Here is an 18,701-nt window from a genome sequence, read left to right as displayed (position 1 = left end):
TGATGCTTCTGCTAGCACATTGGGTTCAAAGAGGAGTAGAGGGGCATCAGCAACATCGAGCGTGGGTCCTAATGCTAGGAGGACACCCTTGCCACATGGAGCAAGTAATGTGGATGCTAGTGTGGGAAAAAGAGGCTCATTACAAAGGTCTAGCATTCAAGGATGCAAAGCCAAGCAATCAAGGAGGCCACTAGTGAGCTCACGAAGCTCTTTATACAATGTGCAATCCCTTTCATGTGGCGAAGACTTTGCGATGGAAGAAGACCATGAGAGCTGTCAGTCGCATTGGGTATGAATGGGAAGGGCCTACATGTGAAGCCTTCAGGACAAGAGAGCTAAGAAGAGAGAGGACACATGTGGAAGCACAAATGAAGCCCTTGAAACAGGCTTGGGTAAAGTATGGGTGCACACTCTTATGTGATGGATGGTCAGATGTATGCAAGAGGAGTGTGTACAACATTCTAGTGTCTTCTTGCAAGGGGATGATGTTCTTGAGAGCCATAGATGCCTCTGCCGGAGGTACAGTGATTACAGGATTGTACATTTGGAACCACATGCGTGCAGCTATCTTGGAGATAGGTGCAGACAATGTGGTGCAAGTAGTGATAGATAATGGCAGTAATTGTGTGTCTATGGGTGAGATGTTGCAAGATGGGTTCCCAAAGATTTATGTGGACACTATGTGCCTCACATTGCCTTGATCTTTTGATTGAGGACCTAGGAAAGATAGCTTGGATTGGTGCTATTTTCTCCACTGCCTGTAGTATCGTGAAGTTTGTCACGAAGAGACCCAAAATCCTCACCATCTATCGGGCCTACAGTGACCTTGAGCTATTATAATCCTCAACCACGAGGTTTGCTTATATGTTCATAGTGGTGGAGAGGCTTGTGCGAGTGCGCCAAGGCTTGCTACGCACGGTTGTGTCTCGGGAGTGGAATGATTGGGATGACAAAGGCCATGCAAAGTCTACCAAGTTTGCACGCATGATCATGGATGAAGCTTGGTGGCATGAGGCGGAGGCATTAGTCAAAGCTGTAAATCCTATTTACACAATGCTTCGCATCACGAACATGGAGGGAAGCACGTTAGGGATCTTGTACGAGTTTATGGACAAGATTGGAGAGGCCCTCAACAGAATCACTTCCCTATCGCCTGACAAGAAAGACTACAATCACTAAGTTACTATTAAAGGCTAAAGCTCATTGCTGCAATTTTTAGTTTATGTATGAATTCTGTATCTTGTGTGTGATTTAGGATCTAGGACATCCGTGGAGTGTGGAATTACAGGTGGAATTGGTTCCACTGCCCAATCCATGTGGTGGCACACGTATTGCATCCTCTATGGCATGCTCAGGATCAATATGAAAATGAGGAGTTGGAGGAGGGGCTGCAACAATACCTACAGAAGTGGACAGATGGTGATGTGCAAATGCAATGAAGATTGGAGGATGATCTTCTTCTGTTCCGCAATCACAGCCTCTCATTTGGTCGACCTACAGATAGGCTTCGAGAGACACAGTTGCAGCGTGTCTCTTGGTGGGAGAAATATGGCAACTGTGTTCCTACTTTGGTAGACCTAACTTGAAACTTCACTACTTGTAACTTAACTTTGAAGCAGTTTGAAGTTGTATAAATAATAAGTTACTGATACCTATCTTTGCTTGAATGGATTATGGAAGAAACGCCTTGCTATACGAGTTCTCTCCCAGGACTGCAGTTCGGGTCCTTGTGAGAGAAACTGAAGCACTTGGGCCCTCTTCCACACAAAGAAGAGGAATAGATTCAGCACAGCTCAATTGGAGCGGTTGGTATTCTGCCATTGCAACCTCCGCCTTCTTGAGTACTCCGCCAACTCCCCCTAACTTTGCAAGTGGATGTTGACAAGGTGGACGTGGAGAAGATGAAGGCCATACTAGATATTCCACGAGAGGAGCTGAACATATATGCCATGTTGTACGAGGAGATGTCGGCACTAGCAAATCGCACACGTTCGTAGCCATCTAGAGATGGTGCTAGCACTTCAGTTGCACCCGATGATGCTTCTTCTTCTTCAGACAGTGATACCCATGACTCATTTGAGGACGAGGAAGAGGATGCCGAGTCGATGGATGATGCAGATGATGGAGATGAGACTAGTGCTGTACCTTCAGTTGGACAGTGCTAGCCGAGTACTACTAGATTAGGCCTTAGGGACACTTCAGATGCGTCTTAGTCTCTAGAGTCTAGACTATGCTATTTCTTTTTTTGATGATTATTGATGTAGTATTGAGTTTACTTTGGCACGTGGCTACCTTTTTTGGACATGATTCATGATCATGGATGCTAGTAGCTTCTATGGGTGTGCTTTTATTTTTTAGACATAGATACGTCACTTGGTTCATGAATTTGGAATCTGGATAATAGTAGATACTATGATGCTTTTTACTTATGCAGTTGCAATATTGTAATTCGTTTCAGATTGTTGTAACTGTTGTTGATTCTTGAATCTTGAAGCATCATTTATGAATGATAGATCATAGAATCATAGATGTTGAAACTTGAAGCATCATGCATGCTGCATAAGTCATGACTTAATAGCACTAGTGACTAAGCAGATGCTAAGTAGCATAATTTGTCACTTTAAGCACGCTGCACTATATTTATAATTGTATTATGTATAAAAAGATAATTTTTACACATAAATTGTATGTTGCTGTTTCTTGTTTCCCCGTTTCGGCTTGGGCCGGAAACTTCGTTTCTGACATTTTTGCCATTTTTGTTTCTGCCGTTTCCGTTTCAGCTGGCAACTATGCTTTGTACGCTAAGGTGGGCTGACCTGATGGATGTTCAAGTACGTGTGGGTGTGTGGATTTGTATGTGTGAGAGCATATTTTTATACTATGGTCTATACCCACTGTTGGGCGCTGATGACGTCAGTGGGGATGCCATAGTAGCTAGTCCCTGCTACGCGTGATGGAGTTTATAGTTTTCAACCTTATGAGTGACTATGACGAGATTGAAACTGTACTATGTTGTGTTTGTAGAGGATGAGTTTGGGAATGTTCCTGGATTCATCTAGGTATATAACCTGATGGTCGGCCTCCTTGTCTTGCTGGTTGGCTTGTTGGCAGGGGGGTCAGCCCCTTTTATGGCTGCGTCGCAGCACCCTATAGGGCTACAGATTGAGTCGGCTTGGTTGGCTAGTGGGTGGAGGGGTAGAGGCCCCTAGAGGGCTGCATGGTGGCCCCTTTTGTACGGCTGAGGGGGGCGTCCCCAATGGCTGCTGGGTCGGCGTGTAGAACCCTCAGTCGGGCTGTGTCGGGCAGGGGAGCAGCCTCTCTTATAGGGCTGAGTGCCAGCCCTTGTGTGGCAGCCACCCACAAACCAGCATGCTGGTTGGGGGTGGCTGCCTATATATGCCCCCCTCTCACACTTGGTTATCATCTCATTGTGGAGCAGTTTGCCATATATAGCAGAAAGAAAGAAAGAAAGTTTATTAAAGTCTTTGGAAGACTGATGGGTCTATGAGATTGTGAAAAACCTGGTACAAATGAGCTGTGGTGGTGGAGCTACTAAACGAGCATCCACACCAATGCAAAATGAAAAATGCAAAAATGCAGAATGGTAGTACTAAGTCCTAAGTCCTAAGAAAGGTTTTCCCCACTGTTTTGTGGGTTTTGTCCTGAGATTCCTTGTAGTCTCTTGTGCTTTCTCCTTTCCTTCTTAGTTGTGTGGAGCTACTAAACGAGCATCCACACCAATGCAAAATGAAAAATGCAAAAATGCAGAATGGTAGTACTAAGTCCTAAGTCCTAAGAAAGGTTTTCCCCACTGTTTTGTGGGTTTTGTCCTGAGATTCCTTGTAGTCTCTTGTGCTTTCTCCTTTCCTTCTTAGTTGTGTGTGTGCACGGTCATCGAGATTGACAGATCATAGACTTTTGTTACAGACTTCTATGCATCTGAGTCAGCTGCTGGTGTGGCTGAGGGAGAGGAGCTTAATGAGATGAGAGCATCATGGATTAGCATTGGGAGTGTCCACCATGATGCTGCAAGACGAGGGGGACACACTCCACATGTGACACGGAGAGGGACCAGAGCAAGCACGATCAAGGTCTGGTCTATCTCAGCCGGTCTGTCTCAGCCCTTCTCAGAGAGGCAACCGCGCCCGAGATGAGGCATCACCCTTGACGTAGCCCATTGGATCCAGAGATTGAGGAGACCACTCCCTCCCCACGTCGCGAGACAACTCGATAGACACAGATTCGAGAGCTCCTCACATCTCATTAGAGAGCCACTATTTTTTTTTTCTTTTTCCAAAGAAAGGAACCTTCTATTAATGCTTGAAAGACTTTATACAAAACAGCAGCCCTGAAGGTGCTGAGTATGGAAAAAACTAGGAAACGGCTGAAAGAAAAATCGGCTTGTTCCAGATAAACCCAGCTCACTGCTTAGGGAATCTTTGGTACTGGGGCTAACAGCCAAGTGGGGGGACTATACAACCAGCGAATCCCTCGCGGAGTGAAGATGTAGAAGACTCCTGCAGGCCAAGCCTTGCAGAATCGAGCACGCCGCTTAATAGTCACTCCAGAGCCTCTGGAGTCCCACGCTCCCAAGTGGAGCGTAGAGTATAGATGATATCTTGCCAAATGGCGACCATGGTAGCCGCGGGTAGAACCTGATGCTCACCCATCCCGAGACTGCAACGAGCCACCCAAATGTTCCATGCAGTGATACTGACTACCACCTCCCAAACGCTGTCCTTCGGAGGAGAGAGGGGAGCTAGGCTATCAGGAGAGGCTGCCTCATGGAGCTCAATCCTCTGTATGCTCTGACCCTGTATCCGGTAGGCTGGGGAGATCTCATCGATCTGGAACGTGTGTCCTCCCTCCATCAACCAGGCCACCATCCCCTAGGTGTAGTCCCTCTGAAGACTCTGCATGCGGGTCATGATCCTGAGGGCTCCCATCTAGATCCTCGTTGCTCTGCGACAGCTCTAGAGGCAGTGCGGGATCGTCTCCAGGAAACCACCTGAGCAACAATGGCATTGCCTCTCCACTCGCATCTGCTCCAACCACGGTCAGATGGGCAAGCCTTCGTGGGCGGCTAGCTAGAAGTAGGATATCTTCCTCGGTCGCAAACTAGACCATAACCGTGTCCAAAATCGGGAACGGACATCTCGGGGCACTCTCTGGGTCACCCAATGCCTCTTCCTCGAGGGGGTCCACCTCGAAGAGTCCATCTAAAGCCTCCTGCCAATCCGTGTGGTATAGGAGAAGAAGGGCATCTCATTTATCTGCTCGACAAGGCCGCCCCTGGAGGGCCAGAACCACTCCCCCGGATCCCACTAGACCTTCCTCAAGGGTCCCATCGACATGACTATGTTGTACTTAGGACTTAGTACTGCCATTCTGCATTTTTGCATTTTGCATTGGCATGGATGCTCGTTTAGTAGCTCCACTACCACAGCTTGTTGTATCAGGATTTTCACAGTCTCATAGACCAATTGGTCTTCCAAAGACTTTCATAAATTTTCTTTTTCTTTTTTTCTTTTCTTTCTTTCTACCCTCCCAAAGCCAGAGGTTGGCTTGTACTTTGTCTCGTAGGCCCACGAGGCCTCTTGCAGATGTTAATACATCTTTCTTTCTTCTCTCTCTCTCTCTCTCTCTCTCTCCATTTCTGTCCAGAGCCACTGCACTTCTCACATGATATTAGAGCCACGGTTGGATAGAGACCCGAGGAGTGGAGGGATTGTTGTGCCAGCAAAGTGAGAGGAGTTCTAGGGCTGCTGTTTGGAGGTGTTAGTGGGAAGTGTAAACCGTTTGGGTGTCAACAAAGGCGTGACTTTAAAGGATGTTTTCAGATTCAAAAAGAGGAGTTCTCAAGGGTCGGGACGGTGAAGGTGTGAAGGTACTTAGGCTCTGAGCCTCTTCATCATCTCCTTGAGCCCTCTCCTCTCCTTTCTTCCGTCACTCCCGTTCTCTACTGTCTTTCCCATCCACTCTCTCTTCCAGTTTGATTTTCTCTTTACTCCAAAATGTCTACCTTGGTCGAGATGGCGGATAAATTCTAGTTTTGCCCACCTTCCTGATCGACCGTTAGTTGGATGGTCTCGATTACGGTGTTTGGTGGGTCATGATGGAGGCTGTGCTACACATATGATTTCAATTGGTGGGAATTAACAGGCCCGACCCCTTGCGTCCAATCTAGGGATCCTGCAAGATTGAGACCTTGGCTCAGCTGTGGGACCGTGTCAATGTGAGGGTAAGGTCGTTCATATTTCTAAATTGTACTCCTCAGGTGATTAATCACCTGAAGCATATGACGGTGGCAAAGCTTTAGAGGGGGGATGTATAGCTCTGAGATACAGGTGCTCATGCAGGGAAACAGACCTTCCACCGCCGGCAGTATCATTTGGATTGTTATACCAGATGGATTATTGTACCAAGTACCAGACCAGAGGAGTATCCCTCGCACTGTGGCCTGGGAGCAAGAGTACCAGGTTTCTAGTGATTGTGCTAAGACTGTTCGTGCCAAGAGGGGGCTTCTTTGACACTACTTGTGGTGGTCTTCATATGACGGATTCCTCCAGTTGTTCCAGTGGCACACTTACCTCCCTGGAGATCACGCTCCATCCAGGAGCTAGAAGAGCTAGAAGGGGTGTTGGGAGTTCAACATCTCTTGATGTCATAGTGTAGAGAGAGAAATAAAGAAAGAAAGAAAGAAAGAAAGTTTATTAAAGTCTTCGGGAGACCGTGAAGGTCTATGAGACTAAAGATAACTGATACAATGAGCATAACGGTGGTGGTTCAAAACGGGCCAACCAACCGTTTCTACAAAAAAAGAGGTTATGAAGGACTATGTGTCTAGTCCTGATACAAAAAATATGTGTCTACCTCCAGATGATACAAAGAAGAAGAAGGGGGGGGCACAAAAAAGTGGGGCAGAGGGGGGAGATACAGTATACATGTGCAGGTGGTGATCGTCAGAGACCAATCATAGAGGGGCCGTCAAATGGGAAGTTGGAAAAAACCCTGCGATAGATGATTGGCCTCTGACGTCATGCGGCCTAGTCGAGCTCGGTCGTCGGGGGCGGCGGGTGGCCCTGTGGATGAGGGCAACCGTAACCCCAGTGGGGCGGGCTGAGAGCAGAGACGAGATGTCATGGACCTGGATGTGTGAGTCTGTCCGCTGACGCAGCTGTCGTGACTCTGGCTCTCGCTCACGTCTGCGTCGTCGGCTAGACTGAGAAGAGGTATCCTGTGGTTGAAAGAAGTCAGTGATAGGCCGCTGGGTGTCCTCACGCTGTGTGTACTGCTCGTGTCACCGTGCTCGGAGAGAAGTATCTCGGTGGCGGGTCATCTCATGTAAGAAAGCGGCAAGGCACCGCTGATCCGGGAATTGTAGCATGTGTGGGAGGGAGCCGAATCCGTTGCGGAAGAGGCAGTGGTATCGGCCTCGAATGGCATAATAGATAGGACATCTGAAAGCAAAATGCTCCTCCGACTCGATCTCCTGTAAGTCGCAAAGTGGGCAAAGGCGGTCCTCCCGTGGGATACCCTCTGCGCGTCCACTCTGGATCCGTAATCGGTGTGACGAGACCCTAAACTGACCGAGGGAGATCCGGAGCGCATGTGGTAGATGAAGTTGTGTGTAACCCGGAGGTGTGATGAAGCCCTCCTGTGAGATCTGGAGGTAGTGTCGGCAGTAGAAGTCGAGCTTCACAGGAAGCTCGGAGTGAAGAAACCATGTCCGCCAGGTGTGGAGCTGGAGCAGATCCGCCCGAATGAGCCGGTTGACCTCCTGGTCAGTGGGGGAGAGAGGAGAGAGAGCCTTGCTTGTGGGTGTGCCCGCCCCATGAGATGTTAGGCTAGGTTGAGTGAGGGCCTTTGTTGTGGGTGTGCCCACCCCTTGTGTGAGGGTAGAGTAGGGTAGGCAGATCTGGCCCTACCTTGGGGTTCTTTTGGACCCCATGGTTGCCACTTGTCAGCCCGGTGTTGGGGACTGCGTGATGTCCCCGGAGCTTGACAGCTGCCTCCTATGGAGACCTTTGTAGGCTGAGGTGGGTCGACCTGATGGTCGGCCACCTTGTCTTGCTGGTCGGCCTATTGGCAGGGGGTTCAGCCCCTTTTATGGTTGCATGGCAGCACCCTATAGGGCTGCAGGCTGAGTTGACCTGGTCGGCCAGTGGGTGGAGGGGTAGAGGCCCCTAGAGGGCTGCGTAGTGGCCCCTTTTGTAGGGCTGAGGGGGTTGGTCCTTATGGCTGCTGGGTCGGCCTGTAGAGCCCTCAGTCGGGCTGTGTTGGGCAGGGGAGCAGCCCCTCTTTTAGGGCTTAGTGCCAGCTCTTGTGTGGCAGGCCCCATGGGCAGGAAGGGGGTCGACCCACCTACAGCAGGGGTCGCGGCCCATAGACCAGCATGTTGGTGGGGGGGTGGCTGCCTATATATAGTCCCCCCTCTCACACTTGGTTATCATCTCATTGTGGAGCAGTTGTGCCATATTTAGCAGCCACTGTTTTGGGGGTTTATCCTGAGATCCCTTGCACTCTTATGCTTTCTCCTTTCCTTCTCAATTGTGAGACGTCATAGGGCCGCACCCTTGAGTGGTCAACAGCACTCTTATCGCCGATTTCATGTTTCCATTACCTCATACACCCTGATGTCTTGATGATGATGATGATGATGAGATTGATATGTAGTCGACCATTGACATGACTATGTTGTATTTAGTACTTAGTACTACCATTCTGCATTTCTTTCATTCTGCATTGGTGTGGATGCTCGTTTAGTAGCTCCACCCTCACAGCTCGTTTGTACCAGGATTTTCACAGTCTCATAGACCCATCGGTCTTCCGAAGACTTTAATAAATTCACTCTCTCTCTCTCTCTCTCTCTCTCTCTCTCTCTCTCCATTTCTGTCCGGATCCGCTGCACTTCTCACAGTTACAATGGCTCTTGTCAGACATAGTGCCACTGCTAGGAGACCACAGTGGGTCACATGCACCGAACTTTGTCAGTGTCTATCATAGGTTTCCTGTCATCACGGTGATACAAACAAGAAAAGAAGATAGAGAGAGTGGAAAACAAGGGTGACAGAAGCTCAGAAGACTATCAAATCTTTTCCAAAAGATTCAATGCCCATTCACATGAAGTCTTCCTCCTCAAAAAACTCTAGATGCAAAATACATTCAGGAAGATCCTCCTCATCTATCAAGTTTACCCCCACCCATTCTTCTTCTATCACTCGTAGAAGCAACGACCAATAACCTCCATGAATCTCACTAAACAAAACCTCAACCTGAAAACCATAAAAAAACACTCCGAGTACATCTGATCAAACTCCAGGGACAGAATCATATTCAACTTCAAGAAAATACTTAAACTGAACCAGGACAGTGTGGGCTCCAAGTGATGAGCTAATGCATCGGGCTCCGGAGCATGTATCTTTGTACTAGGCACCCAGACAAACCCCCCACAAAAACTGACTGAAAATGGATCACACAAACTCAGAGAGAACCAAAAGACTACACAGCCCGAGACAAGCAGACTTAGAACTGAACTTCCCTCAACAACTCAGAGAACAGTCAGCCTCAAAACACTATGAACCCACAGCCCACATGAAGGTTATCTTCGTGATTTTTCAAGACATCAACCCACAATCCAAAGCGAGACATATACAACAACTCGATTCTTGTTCTTTCAAACGCAGCTACAACGATCATGCTTTGTTGCCAAGAGCTCGCCATTTCCTTGCTGCATCACCTTGTCGCTCATCTATGCCTTCACATAATCATTATCAAGCATTGCGGTTATCCTTCTGCTCACAGAGCTCACCCCTTTGCCGTCCGAAGCACTCTCTCTTGTGATGATAGCAGCCTTGTAGCTTCACTCATGCTCATGGTATATATTGCCTTTCTCCCATCGTTTGGTACTCCCAACCCACATAGTAGCGACGCCCAGAATCCTCCAGCCACAACCAACTGCTATTGCCTCTCAGTCGTCAAGCTCCTCTCCCTTCCAGAAGCAACAGACCACGTCCCAGCAAAGCCCGTAATCTAAGGTCATTTGCTGCTGCGTGACGATCCAACACAGCTACCTCCTCTGCTCAACACACAGAGCTCTTCTCCGGCTCTTCCAGCTTTGGACACGGCCTCACCTTCACGATGATAGTCTGAGCATCGTGATTATTCTCTTGCTCTAAGAAATCGTGGAGCTCATGGACTCCATCGCCCAAAGTCCTCTCCTCCAACTGCACCATCAACTACACAGCCAAGACTCTACAGGACTTCAGTAAGCACCACCTGCACCACCGAGCTGGTCATCATGGAGCACCTGGAGTCTATTTGTGCCAAGCATGCAGTCGGAAATCCACACCCGTCACATACACATAGTCACTACCGTAGCTTTCATTGCTCACAAAACTCACTTCGTCACACACAATGAACCGAGACGCCAAGACTCTTAGAGACCGTCACCCGCATTGGTCTTCACACAATGGACGTTCGGCCTCCTACTCACGCAACCTCTCCTCAATTTTGAGCCTCCGCCATCAATTTGATCGTTCAGCCTTCTCTTCAGGAAGCCTCCGTCGAGTGCAACGTAAGATCCTTCCAACAAAAGCCCGATTGCTCTCAGCTACCATCTTCATGTAGCCACAGATCGCAATCCAGAAGCTCCCCTTCATCCTCACGTAGCCACAGCTGCATGCATGCCTTTCTTGATTCCAGCCACGTCATCCTTGATTAGCCACCTGACTTTTGCCTTTTTACCACTCCCAAAGCTTCCCCACAAAACTTAGACCAAGGCAATTAATGCACCACACTTAGACTTTGTGCACAATTATGCATACCACAAGCACTTAGTATCTAATTGCCCACTGACTATTCACATATAAGCCCAAACCTGACACACTGGGAAATTTACACGACGCCCTCAACAAAAAAATGCCCATACACATATGGCTTGGGACAATCACAAGAAGCACATGTCATCCCGTAACAAAACACCGTCGCACACTGGATATCATGCTCTGGGTACCCTGGGGCAACCACACTGTATTATCATTATATCCCATAGTCCCTGTAAAAAGCATTTACAATCTCAAAAAAATATTTACATCAGTATAGATCTCATGATGAGAGTGTTCATAGACTCAAAACTACCACCCACTAGCTATGTGCATAGCTATGTGCCTACCCTCCAATATAAACAGTGCTCAAAAACTTTTTACAGATTTTAGCCTATCAACAGCCTCATTGATCGTTGGCCCCCCCTTGAGCTTCCACCTGACCAAGGGTCTAGATGTCTGTCATGTAATTAGATCTGATCTGATTTGATTATGTTGTATTAAACCACCTGTGGGCTCTCCGTCCTTTGCCACCTATGGATGAAGAAGGTCATATCTACATCCCCAAATGCATTGTGAGTTTCAGAGACAAAGTACTCCGTAACGACTGTGGGTTAAGTAGGCATTGGCTCCGTAGTTGAAGGTTGACATCCATGTCAAGAAGTTGTGAGTACTTGGCAGGAATGGATGTATCAATGCCCCAAATTGAATATTGTCTTGTGGCCTTCTTTGGTTCTTGAGGGCTTCACCATGTTTCTCATCCTATCCCCAAAAAAATCACAGGAGAATTGGGCAACCTGTCTTGCAAACTATCATTGTATAGAGGCAACCTGCCTTCTCACACGTTCAATGACCAAACTGGATCCATTGACTCATCTTGGTTGTCTCTTTTATTTCAATGGAAAGTGCTGCTGTTGAGAAACCAGATCAGGGCAAGTAGTGCCATCTAAGTCTAAGCTATACCCTATCTGACTTCTATCTTTCGAGCTCAGCGAGGAGCTGTTGAGAAACCGGATCAGGGCAAGCAGTGCCATGTAAGTCTAAGCTATACCCTGTCTTACTTATGATTTAAGGTGAAATTGTAGCAAAAGCTGCTGTGTTTTTTGCTCAAATTGAAGCTGTCCTTTCATTTCCTGTTCTACATGGTGTATTTCATGTGTCCCTGTCTTGCAGTGGTGCTTCTGATACCCTGAAACTATTGTAACTGATGCTGTATGCTTCATTCAGTATGCGGTTGCTGGCATTTGTTCCTGGAAGCAGTACGTAAGAGAAATAAGTACATGCTACACAAAAAGCTTATTGTATTCCGCACGCATATACTTTGATTTGTGGGCCCGAACTGTAGATGTGTAACGTATTCATACAGTTTGTATATTCATGTATTTGATTGATCCGGGTATCTACCCATCCTCTTTCTTCTTTGCTTCACAGGAGCACGTAGATTGAAACTAGTTAATGCCATATTGGATTTAGCCCATAAGTCTTTTGATTTACAATTGCCTGCTGGTAGAATAATGTATACTGCTGGTAAAATCCAGAATAGCCGCCAGTATAGTACTGTTTACAGGCATTACAATGCCAAAAATACGCTTTTAAGAAATTGGGGAAAAAAACTAGTGATGTAAGGTCCTTTACGCACATCATAAGGCCATTTTCCGATGGTTTATTTTTCTTTACTGGCCATATAATCCTGTTTACCAGCTGTAAAAATCCATACATCGGCGCTAAGCTGACTTGTTACCAGATAGCCTTTGATCATGCTATGAATAAGGTCATAAAGGTGCTTGTGTAATCATGCCTGATATTATGTAGAAAGAGCATGATGACATGATTTCAAAATCCCTGTGTGTTAGCTTCTATGTAAAGCCGTATTTCTGGTAGTCTGGCAATGAGGTTTGAGCAGTTGTCAAGTTTCTGTTCACTGATATCTGGACATTGCGCTTCTGTGTTTGCATGTAATGTTGTGCCTGTTTATAATGAGTAAATGGTTTGCTGATATACCTATTTCTGCATTGCAGGTTGTAAAGGCAACCAAAAAGGATACTGGGGTGACCTATGCCTTGAAGATAATGGATAAATTACACATTGTGAAAGAAAATAAAACATCATATGTAAAGCTGGAGCGTGTTATTCTTGATCAGCTTGATCATCCTGGAGTAATTCGTCTTTTCTTCACATTTCAGGATGCTCACTACCTCTGTATCCACACAGTTGTTTCCGTCTATGCTCCGTCTATGCTTTAGTTTCAGAGTCTCTTTTATAGCTGTCAATGAGATGACATTGGATGACACAGCTCAGTGGTTGGACTGACCTAGACTTGTGAGTCTTGACCAGGGCTCACGACTGCTGGATTATGTAGTCATTCTGTGTATTAGACACAAGTAGATTACACCCAATATAGAGGATTTTTAAAAACCAAATAGAGATGAGCTCCTATCGGAAGGATACTTTTTACAGCAAAAGTAGGATCCCATGATGAGTTTTAATTCAGGAATTAATTAGTAGCTGGAGAATTGACGTTCGATTAGGTAAGGTTTTTGCTATTGAAGTGCATAACGGGCGATTAAGGTAAGTCATACGAAAAAAATTAATGGATGCTGATGCGCGAAGCTTGTGGAGACTCGCGAACATTTCAGAGGCTACCATAGAAACTATAAAGAGAGGGAGGGAGAGAGGGAGGGTGAGTGGAAGGGAGAGTGGAGGGAGAGAGAGCAGAGGGAGAGGGGGAGGGAGACAAGAGGGAGAGTCAAGCAGGCTAAGCAGAGGAAGAGAGTGGAGGGAGAGGGGAAGAACAGAGTGGAGGGAGAGGTAGAGGTAGACGTAGAGGGAGAGTGGAGGGAGAGGAAGAGGGAAAGGGAGAGGGAGAGGGGAGGGGGAGAGGGAGAGGGGAGAGTGGAGGGAGAGAGGCTCCTGCAGAGGTGAAGGGCGGGCAAAGGAGGAAGGGCAGGGCTGAAGGTCAAGGAAGGCTGAAGGTCGGCCGAGGCAAAGGAAGAGCGGAGGAGGAAGGGTAGGGCTGAAGGTTAATTGAAGTATGTAACGTTAATCTGATTAATTAAAACATATAGTGAAGGTTATACGCATAATGAATGAGTGAGGGAGAGCAGGAGAGGCGCAGGGAGAGTGGTGGATGTTTCGTGCTGGGAATTTTCTACAGGAAATTAGGAACCTATTACAATTGATTGTGGCTGCAAATTGTTAGTTAGGAACTTTAGAAGTAGAGAGACCCATTAGTAGAGATTAATAGCTGGAGCTAGGACAATTGTCCTTTAAACCAGGATCTAGCCTTGAAGTATCATCTTCTTTGGTAGGCTCTCAACCTTTGTGTACTCCCAATAGAAGAGTTTATACTTCCCCCTCCCTTTTTAGCTGATTGATAAGGGTGCCCTTTGGGATGTAACGTATTGCTTTGAAATTTGGAAACACTTGCACACACCCCGATGTGTAATTAGAGACACCCAAGGTGTAAGCTTAGTGCAAGAATTTGGAACATTTGCGCACATACAGATGCATAATTAGACAACCAAGGTGTAGGCTTATTGTTCTCACACACTAGACATCACCAATTCTGCTAGAGGCATGTGACAAATTAAATTCTTCAAGTTTCTTGACATGAATTCTACAGACATGGGCCTAGAATGTTGTGATGGTGGGGAGCTCTTTGATCAAATACGAAGGGTAAGCTCTCGTTATGTCACATTGTTCCGAAAAGCTTGATTCAATGTCACATTTAGCACGCTGGAAACTCACTATTCGTAAAGCTTTATGTCTGTTCAAGCAGATTGGAAATAAGACCTCTCCAATGAGGGGCTGGAAACGCAGCTGTTATTAATTTGGATGATTTTTATAATTCTTTATGCTATCCCGATCACATTTTTTTGATCCGCTTCTTTGATACAGAAAAAAAGTATTCCATTAGATGAGGCTCGCTTCTATGCAGCTGAACTTGTGGAAGTAATGGAATATCTTCATGGACAGGGGTTGATACATAGAGACCTTAAGGTGAGACTAGTATTATATTGGGTATGTTGAGTCTCCTTTTGTTATGGTTCTATGATGTTGAATGGATTCTTACTATGTGGTAGAAGTGCATAGGTTTGTGCAGAATATCTAACTGTATACTAGTGGTAGAATGTGCATAGGTTTGTGCAGAGTATCTAGACTGTATATCTATGTGGTAGAAGGTTTGTGCAGAATATCCGGACTGTATAGTAGTTGGCATGGCTTATATTCTGGGACACAATGTATCAAATCCTTTTGGCAGAGTTGTTTTAGGTTTAAGACTAATCATCTTTTGGTCCTTGCTAGCCAGAAAATTTACTTCTTACAAATGATGGCCACCTAAAGGTGGCTGACTTCGGCAGTGCAAAGCTTCTACGACCCTTCTCCAATGGAATTATACAAAACATGCCAGGCAAGCAAATGTGTATTACTTATCCTGCTCATTGTGACCAAATGTCAGTGGAATACGTGATTCTTGAAATCGGGAGATGCATTTCATTTTGCACCTCTAGCATTTGTTGATTTGTGTATCTATAAACCATGCATTGTGTGGGTTCCTTGAGACAATACAGTTTTTATCTTTTTGAATTGATGCAAGTTGAAAACTTTGGTTTGATACCTGTTTTAATGCTTCTAGATGATAAGAGCTGTACCTTTGTGGGAACTGCTGAATATGTGTCTCCTGAAGTTCTCAACAGTTACCCTGCTACAATTGCGTATGTACCTATTGGATTATTAGCTTTTATGCTTGAGCTATTTCAGGAGGGCATTGCAATGATCTAGGCACCGTCTTGTCACTACTCAGGTCATCTTAAACATGTTTTTTCCTGTACAGAGTCGATCTATGGGCATTGGGCTGCATTTTATACCAGATGCTGGTTGGAAGGCCACCCTTTAAATGTGCCAGCGAGTATCTCACATTTCAGAAAGTGATGGCTAGAGACTTCAAGCTCCCAGATTATGTTCCTCCTGAAGCTAAGGACCTCATCAATCGTTTGCTGGTGAGCATTTCAAAACGTCCAAAGCTACTAGCACCCAGTACTATCTATTGCTGTGCTAGTCTTATAAGCAATCATGTGAGGCTCATGCGATTCTGAGATCTGTGTATTGGTTTTAAGGACTTGGATCCCAACAAAAGACCAGGTGCAGGTCCAGATGGATATGTGGCTTTAAAGGCTCATCCATTCTTTCATGGCATTGAATGGACACAATTGCGAAAATTTCCTGCTCCACCTGTTGCTCTTCCACCAGCTCCAGTAATCGTGCAAACTTTATCCATTGTAAAGTCAGTTTTGAGCAAGGACTTTTTTATTGTTCTGTTGAATGGTTGGCCCCTGTGCTTGTTTCTGATCTGACTAGCAGGAGAGTGTTGAAGGTGGGAATACAATTGATGATGATGACACTTTGGACTCAGAGTGGGACTTTGCTCACATAGGAGGGGCTAGTACTAAGGATATACAGGGAAAAGTTTCAAATCCAGAAAATGGTATACAGAATTCACCAAATGTTGTTCCTGAGGAGCTACCTCCCCTTTTGGAAGAGGACCTTGTGCCAAAGCTGGTCCATCTTAACATGAATGAGCCGCTCCGGTCACATGCTGAGACAGGCAAGGATCCCATTCTTTGGGCACTTGAATGTTTTCAACGACTTATTAAATTTAGAATCAATGATTGCCTGTGTGCAAATGCAAGGAAAATGATATTTCTTGTTGAGCTAGACTGTCAGAAAAGCAGAAGTTTACGGAGTTCTGCTGATCCATCCAGAGGTGTGGTTCTTTCAGGACACTCTCCTTATCATGGGAATTCAGTAACTTCAAATGGAGAAGATATCCCAAGTGATGACAGTCCTGAGTGGTATGTCTTTCTTCTTCAGCCCTTTCTCCCTCTCTGTCAGTTATTGTTTTGCACACTGTTTATGAGCAACCACAAATGACTACGGGCTAGCGTTTAAGTAGGATGTATTTGTGGTTTAGAAATTGAAAATAGATTTGTAGGCAGTTATTCTAGAAGGATAGATCGTTGAAGTAAACCTGCCCAGATGACACACCTGGATGCTAATTGATATCTAGAAGTCATAACTACAGAGTCTCAGTGTACTGATCCAGTACCATGCTAGCTGATATTGCTGAGTGTGAGATGAGATTTATAATAAGAGAAGGCCAATGGGCAGTCTGCAGAGGATGTGGTCATTGATGTAGATTTTGCAACTATCACTCTTACTAATCGGTAGTCAGTAGCTCCTTGTTGATATGATACTTACCAGGAAGGAGGGCTGTTCCACATTGTTTTATGAGCATGGTAAAGTGGATCTTTCATGAAGTCTATCGGTGATACTCTGCATGGTCTTTCCACACGATGCTTCTTTTTTTCCTCTGCAGAAAAATGCATCTTCTAATGTGTAGAAAACAATTACAAAGAGCTCCTAAAATGAGCCCTTGAGCGGCCTGCCTCCTGCTCCAGCCCTCAGCCCCTGTTTTCTGCCTTCCACCTGGCCACCCCTCTATCCTCTCCAACCTCAACCTCACGTGCCTCCCTTCCTGTTCCAGCTATTTGCCTCACTTTGTAGCCTCACCATCCCTCTATTCAGCCCCTGACCCTCACCGGTCACGCTTCCTTCTCTCAGTGCATCGCTGCCCCTCACCCACGTCTGCCTCACGACCCAGCCATCCATACAAGCTGTATGAAGCAATACTGCCTCAGTACAGATGGCTGTACTGCTCCGAGCCACATCCGCTGCCTGCCCACTTTCTTCCGTTGTTGTGCCCACTCTGCCACTACTCTCTCCTTCTGTCGACACACACATGCTTGACTCACATATTGCACACACACAGCCACATCTGCAGTTTTCATCGACAAAGACACACCATCACACGCTTGTGCGCACGCACACACACCCACACACACACACATGCACACACTGTCATCCTATCACACATACTTGCTCTTTGATTCTCTTTCATCTCGCATACTTGATTGAATCATTCTTTTTCTCTCATTCTTACACACTTTCCCCCCCCTCATTCTTACTCTCTCTCTCTCTCTCTCTCTCTCTCTCTATCTCCCCCCCCCTCAGAGAGAGAGCAGATAGGGGAGAAAGGGAAGGAAGAGAAGAAGGAGAAATAGACAGCACATGACGGTGTCAGGCCCAGGAGAAGAGAAAGAAAGAAAGATATATTAAAGTCCGCGGGAGGCCTCACGGGCTCAAATGTATAGAAGTCTGTGACGTGTCGCTGTGCCCGGTCACCCTCTATGTCCTGTAGTGGTCTGACCATCCCTTGCTGCTCTTAGATGTGTCGTAGAATTGTCTCTCTATGTCGCCGTATCTCCATTAGATAAAGCCCCGATATAGACCTGGTCATGGAAATGGATTAGTTGTGACAAAGGACCAAAGCCACTCCCCTCTAGGTAGAGACAGTGGTAGCATCCCAGAATCTCGTAGTAGGCTGGGCAAACACAAAGAAAATGCTCCTTTGTCTCAACCGCCCCCAGCATACATAGCGTGCAGACCCGTTGCTCTTTGGGTGTACCCGCTGCTCTCCTTGCCTCGATCCTCAGTTGGTGGGACAAATCCCGCATCTGACCAATGTCAATCCTCACTGCATGGGAGACTTCTCTATCCTCCAGGTACGGGGGTCTGATTATCAATCCCTCCTCTGATACTCTCAGGGAGTGGTCGCGATAAAATTGGGTTTTGGTGGGGAGCTCCTGGTCCTCCTCCCAAGTTCGGGATATGTGAAGTTGGAGGAGGTCTAACCGTATGATACGATTGATCTCATCCCGCGGGATCGACTCAGGAGGTGCATCCATGTTGTACTGAAAGGGGGGAAGCCTGTCCATCTGGATACCATGCCTGGCAAGCCATGTAGATATGCGTGCATAC

At 46.4% G+C, this 18,701-nt stretch overlaps 1 protein-coding gene and 1 pseudogene across 6 annotated transcripts in view; both read left to right on the top strand.

The window, feature by feature from the left end:
• The window catches only part of LOC147886615 (3-phosphoinositide-dependent protein kinase 1-like), a 96,637-nt gene that overhangs the window by 63,216 nt on the left and 14,720 nt on the right, over positions 1-18,701 (top strand). For 4 of the 6 annotated variants that reach the window (XM_087395597.1, XM_087395601.1, XM_087395598.1 and 1 more), the window contains 9 exons: positions 12,842-13,022; positions 14,446-14,498; positions 14,721-14,822; positions 15,129-15,234; positions 15,460-15,538; positions 15,658-15,823; positions 15,941-16,078; positions 16,182-16,428; positions 16,603-16,675. In XM_087395597.1, the coding sequence (XP_087251723.1) occupies positions 12,842-13,022; positions 14,446-14,498; positions 14,721-14,822; positions 15,129-15,234; positions 15,460-15,538; positions 15,658-15,823; positions 15,941-16,078; positions 16,182-16,428; positions 16,603-16,675 (1,145 nt within the window). The remainder of the gene's footprint in view (positions 1-12,841; positions 13,023-14,445; positions 14,499-14,720; positions 14,823-15,128; positions 15,235-15,459; positions 15,539-15,657; positions 15,824-15,940; positions 16,079-16,181; positions 16,429-16,602; positions 16,676-18,701) is intronic. The other 2 variants (XM_087395603.1, XM_087395602.1) reach the window with 1 other exon arrangement.
• Positions 486-1,743, top strand: LOC147886616 (uncharacterized; annotated as a pseudogene).

The sequence above is a fragment of the Dipteris shenzhenensis genome, chromosome 24, assembly GCF_047967505.1.
Source record: "Dipteris shenzhenensis isolate YYH24624 ecotype China chromosome 24, Dip_SZ_1.0, whole genome shotgun sequence".
Classification (NCBI taxonomy): Eukaryota; Viridiplantae; Streptophyta; class Polypodiopsida; order Gleicheniales; family Dipteridaceae; genus Dipteris; species Dipteris shenzhenensis.
Note: the sequence above shows the minus strand (reverse complement) of the source record. Positions and strands in the feature narration are given on the sequence as shown.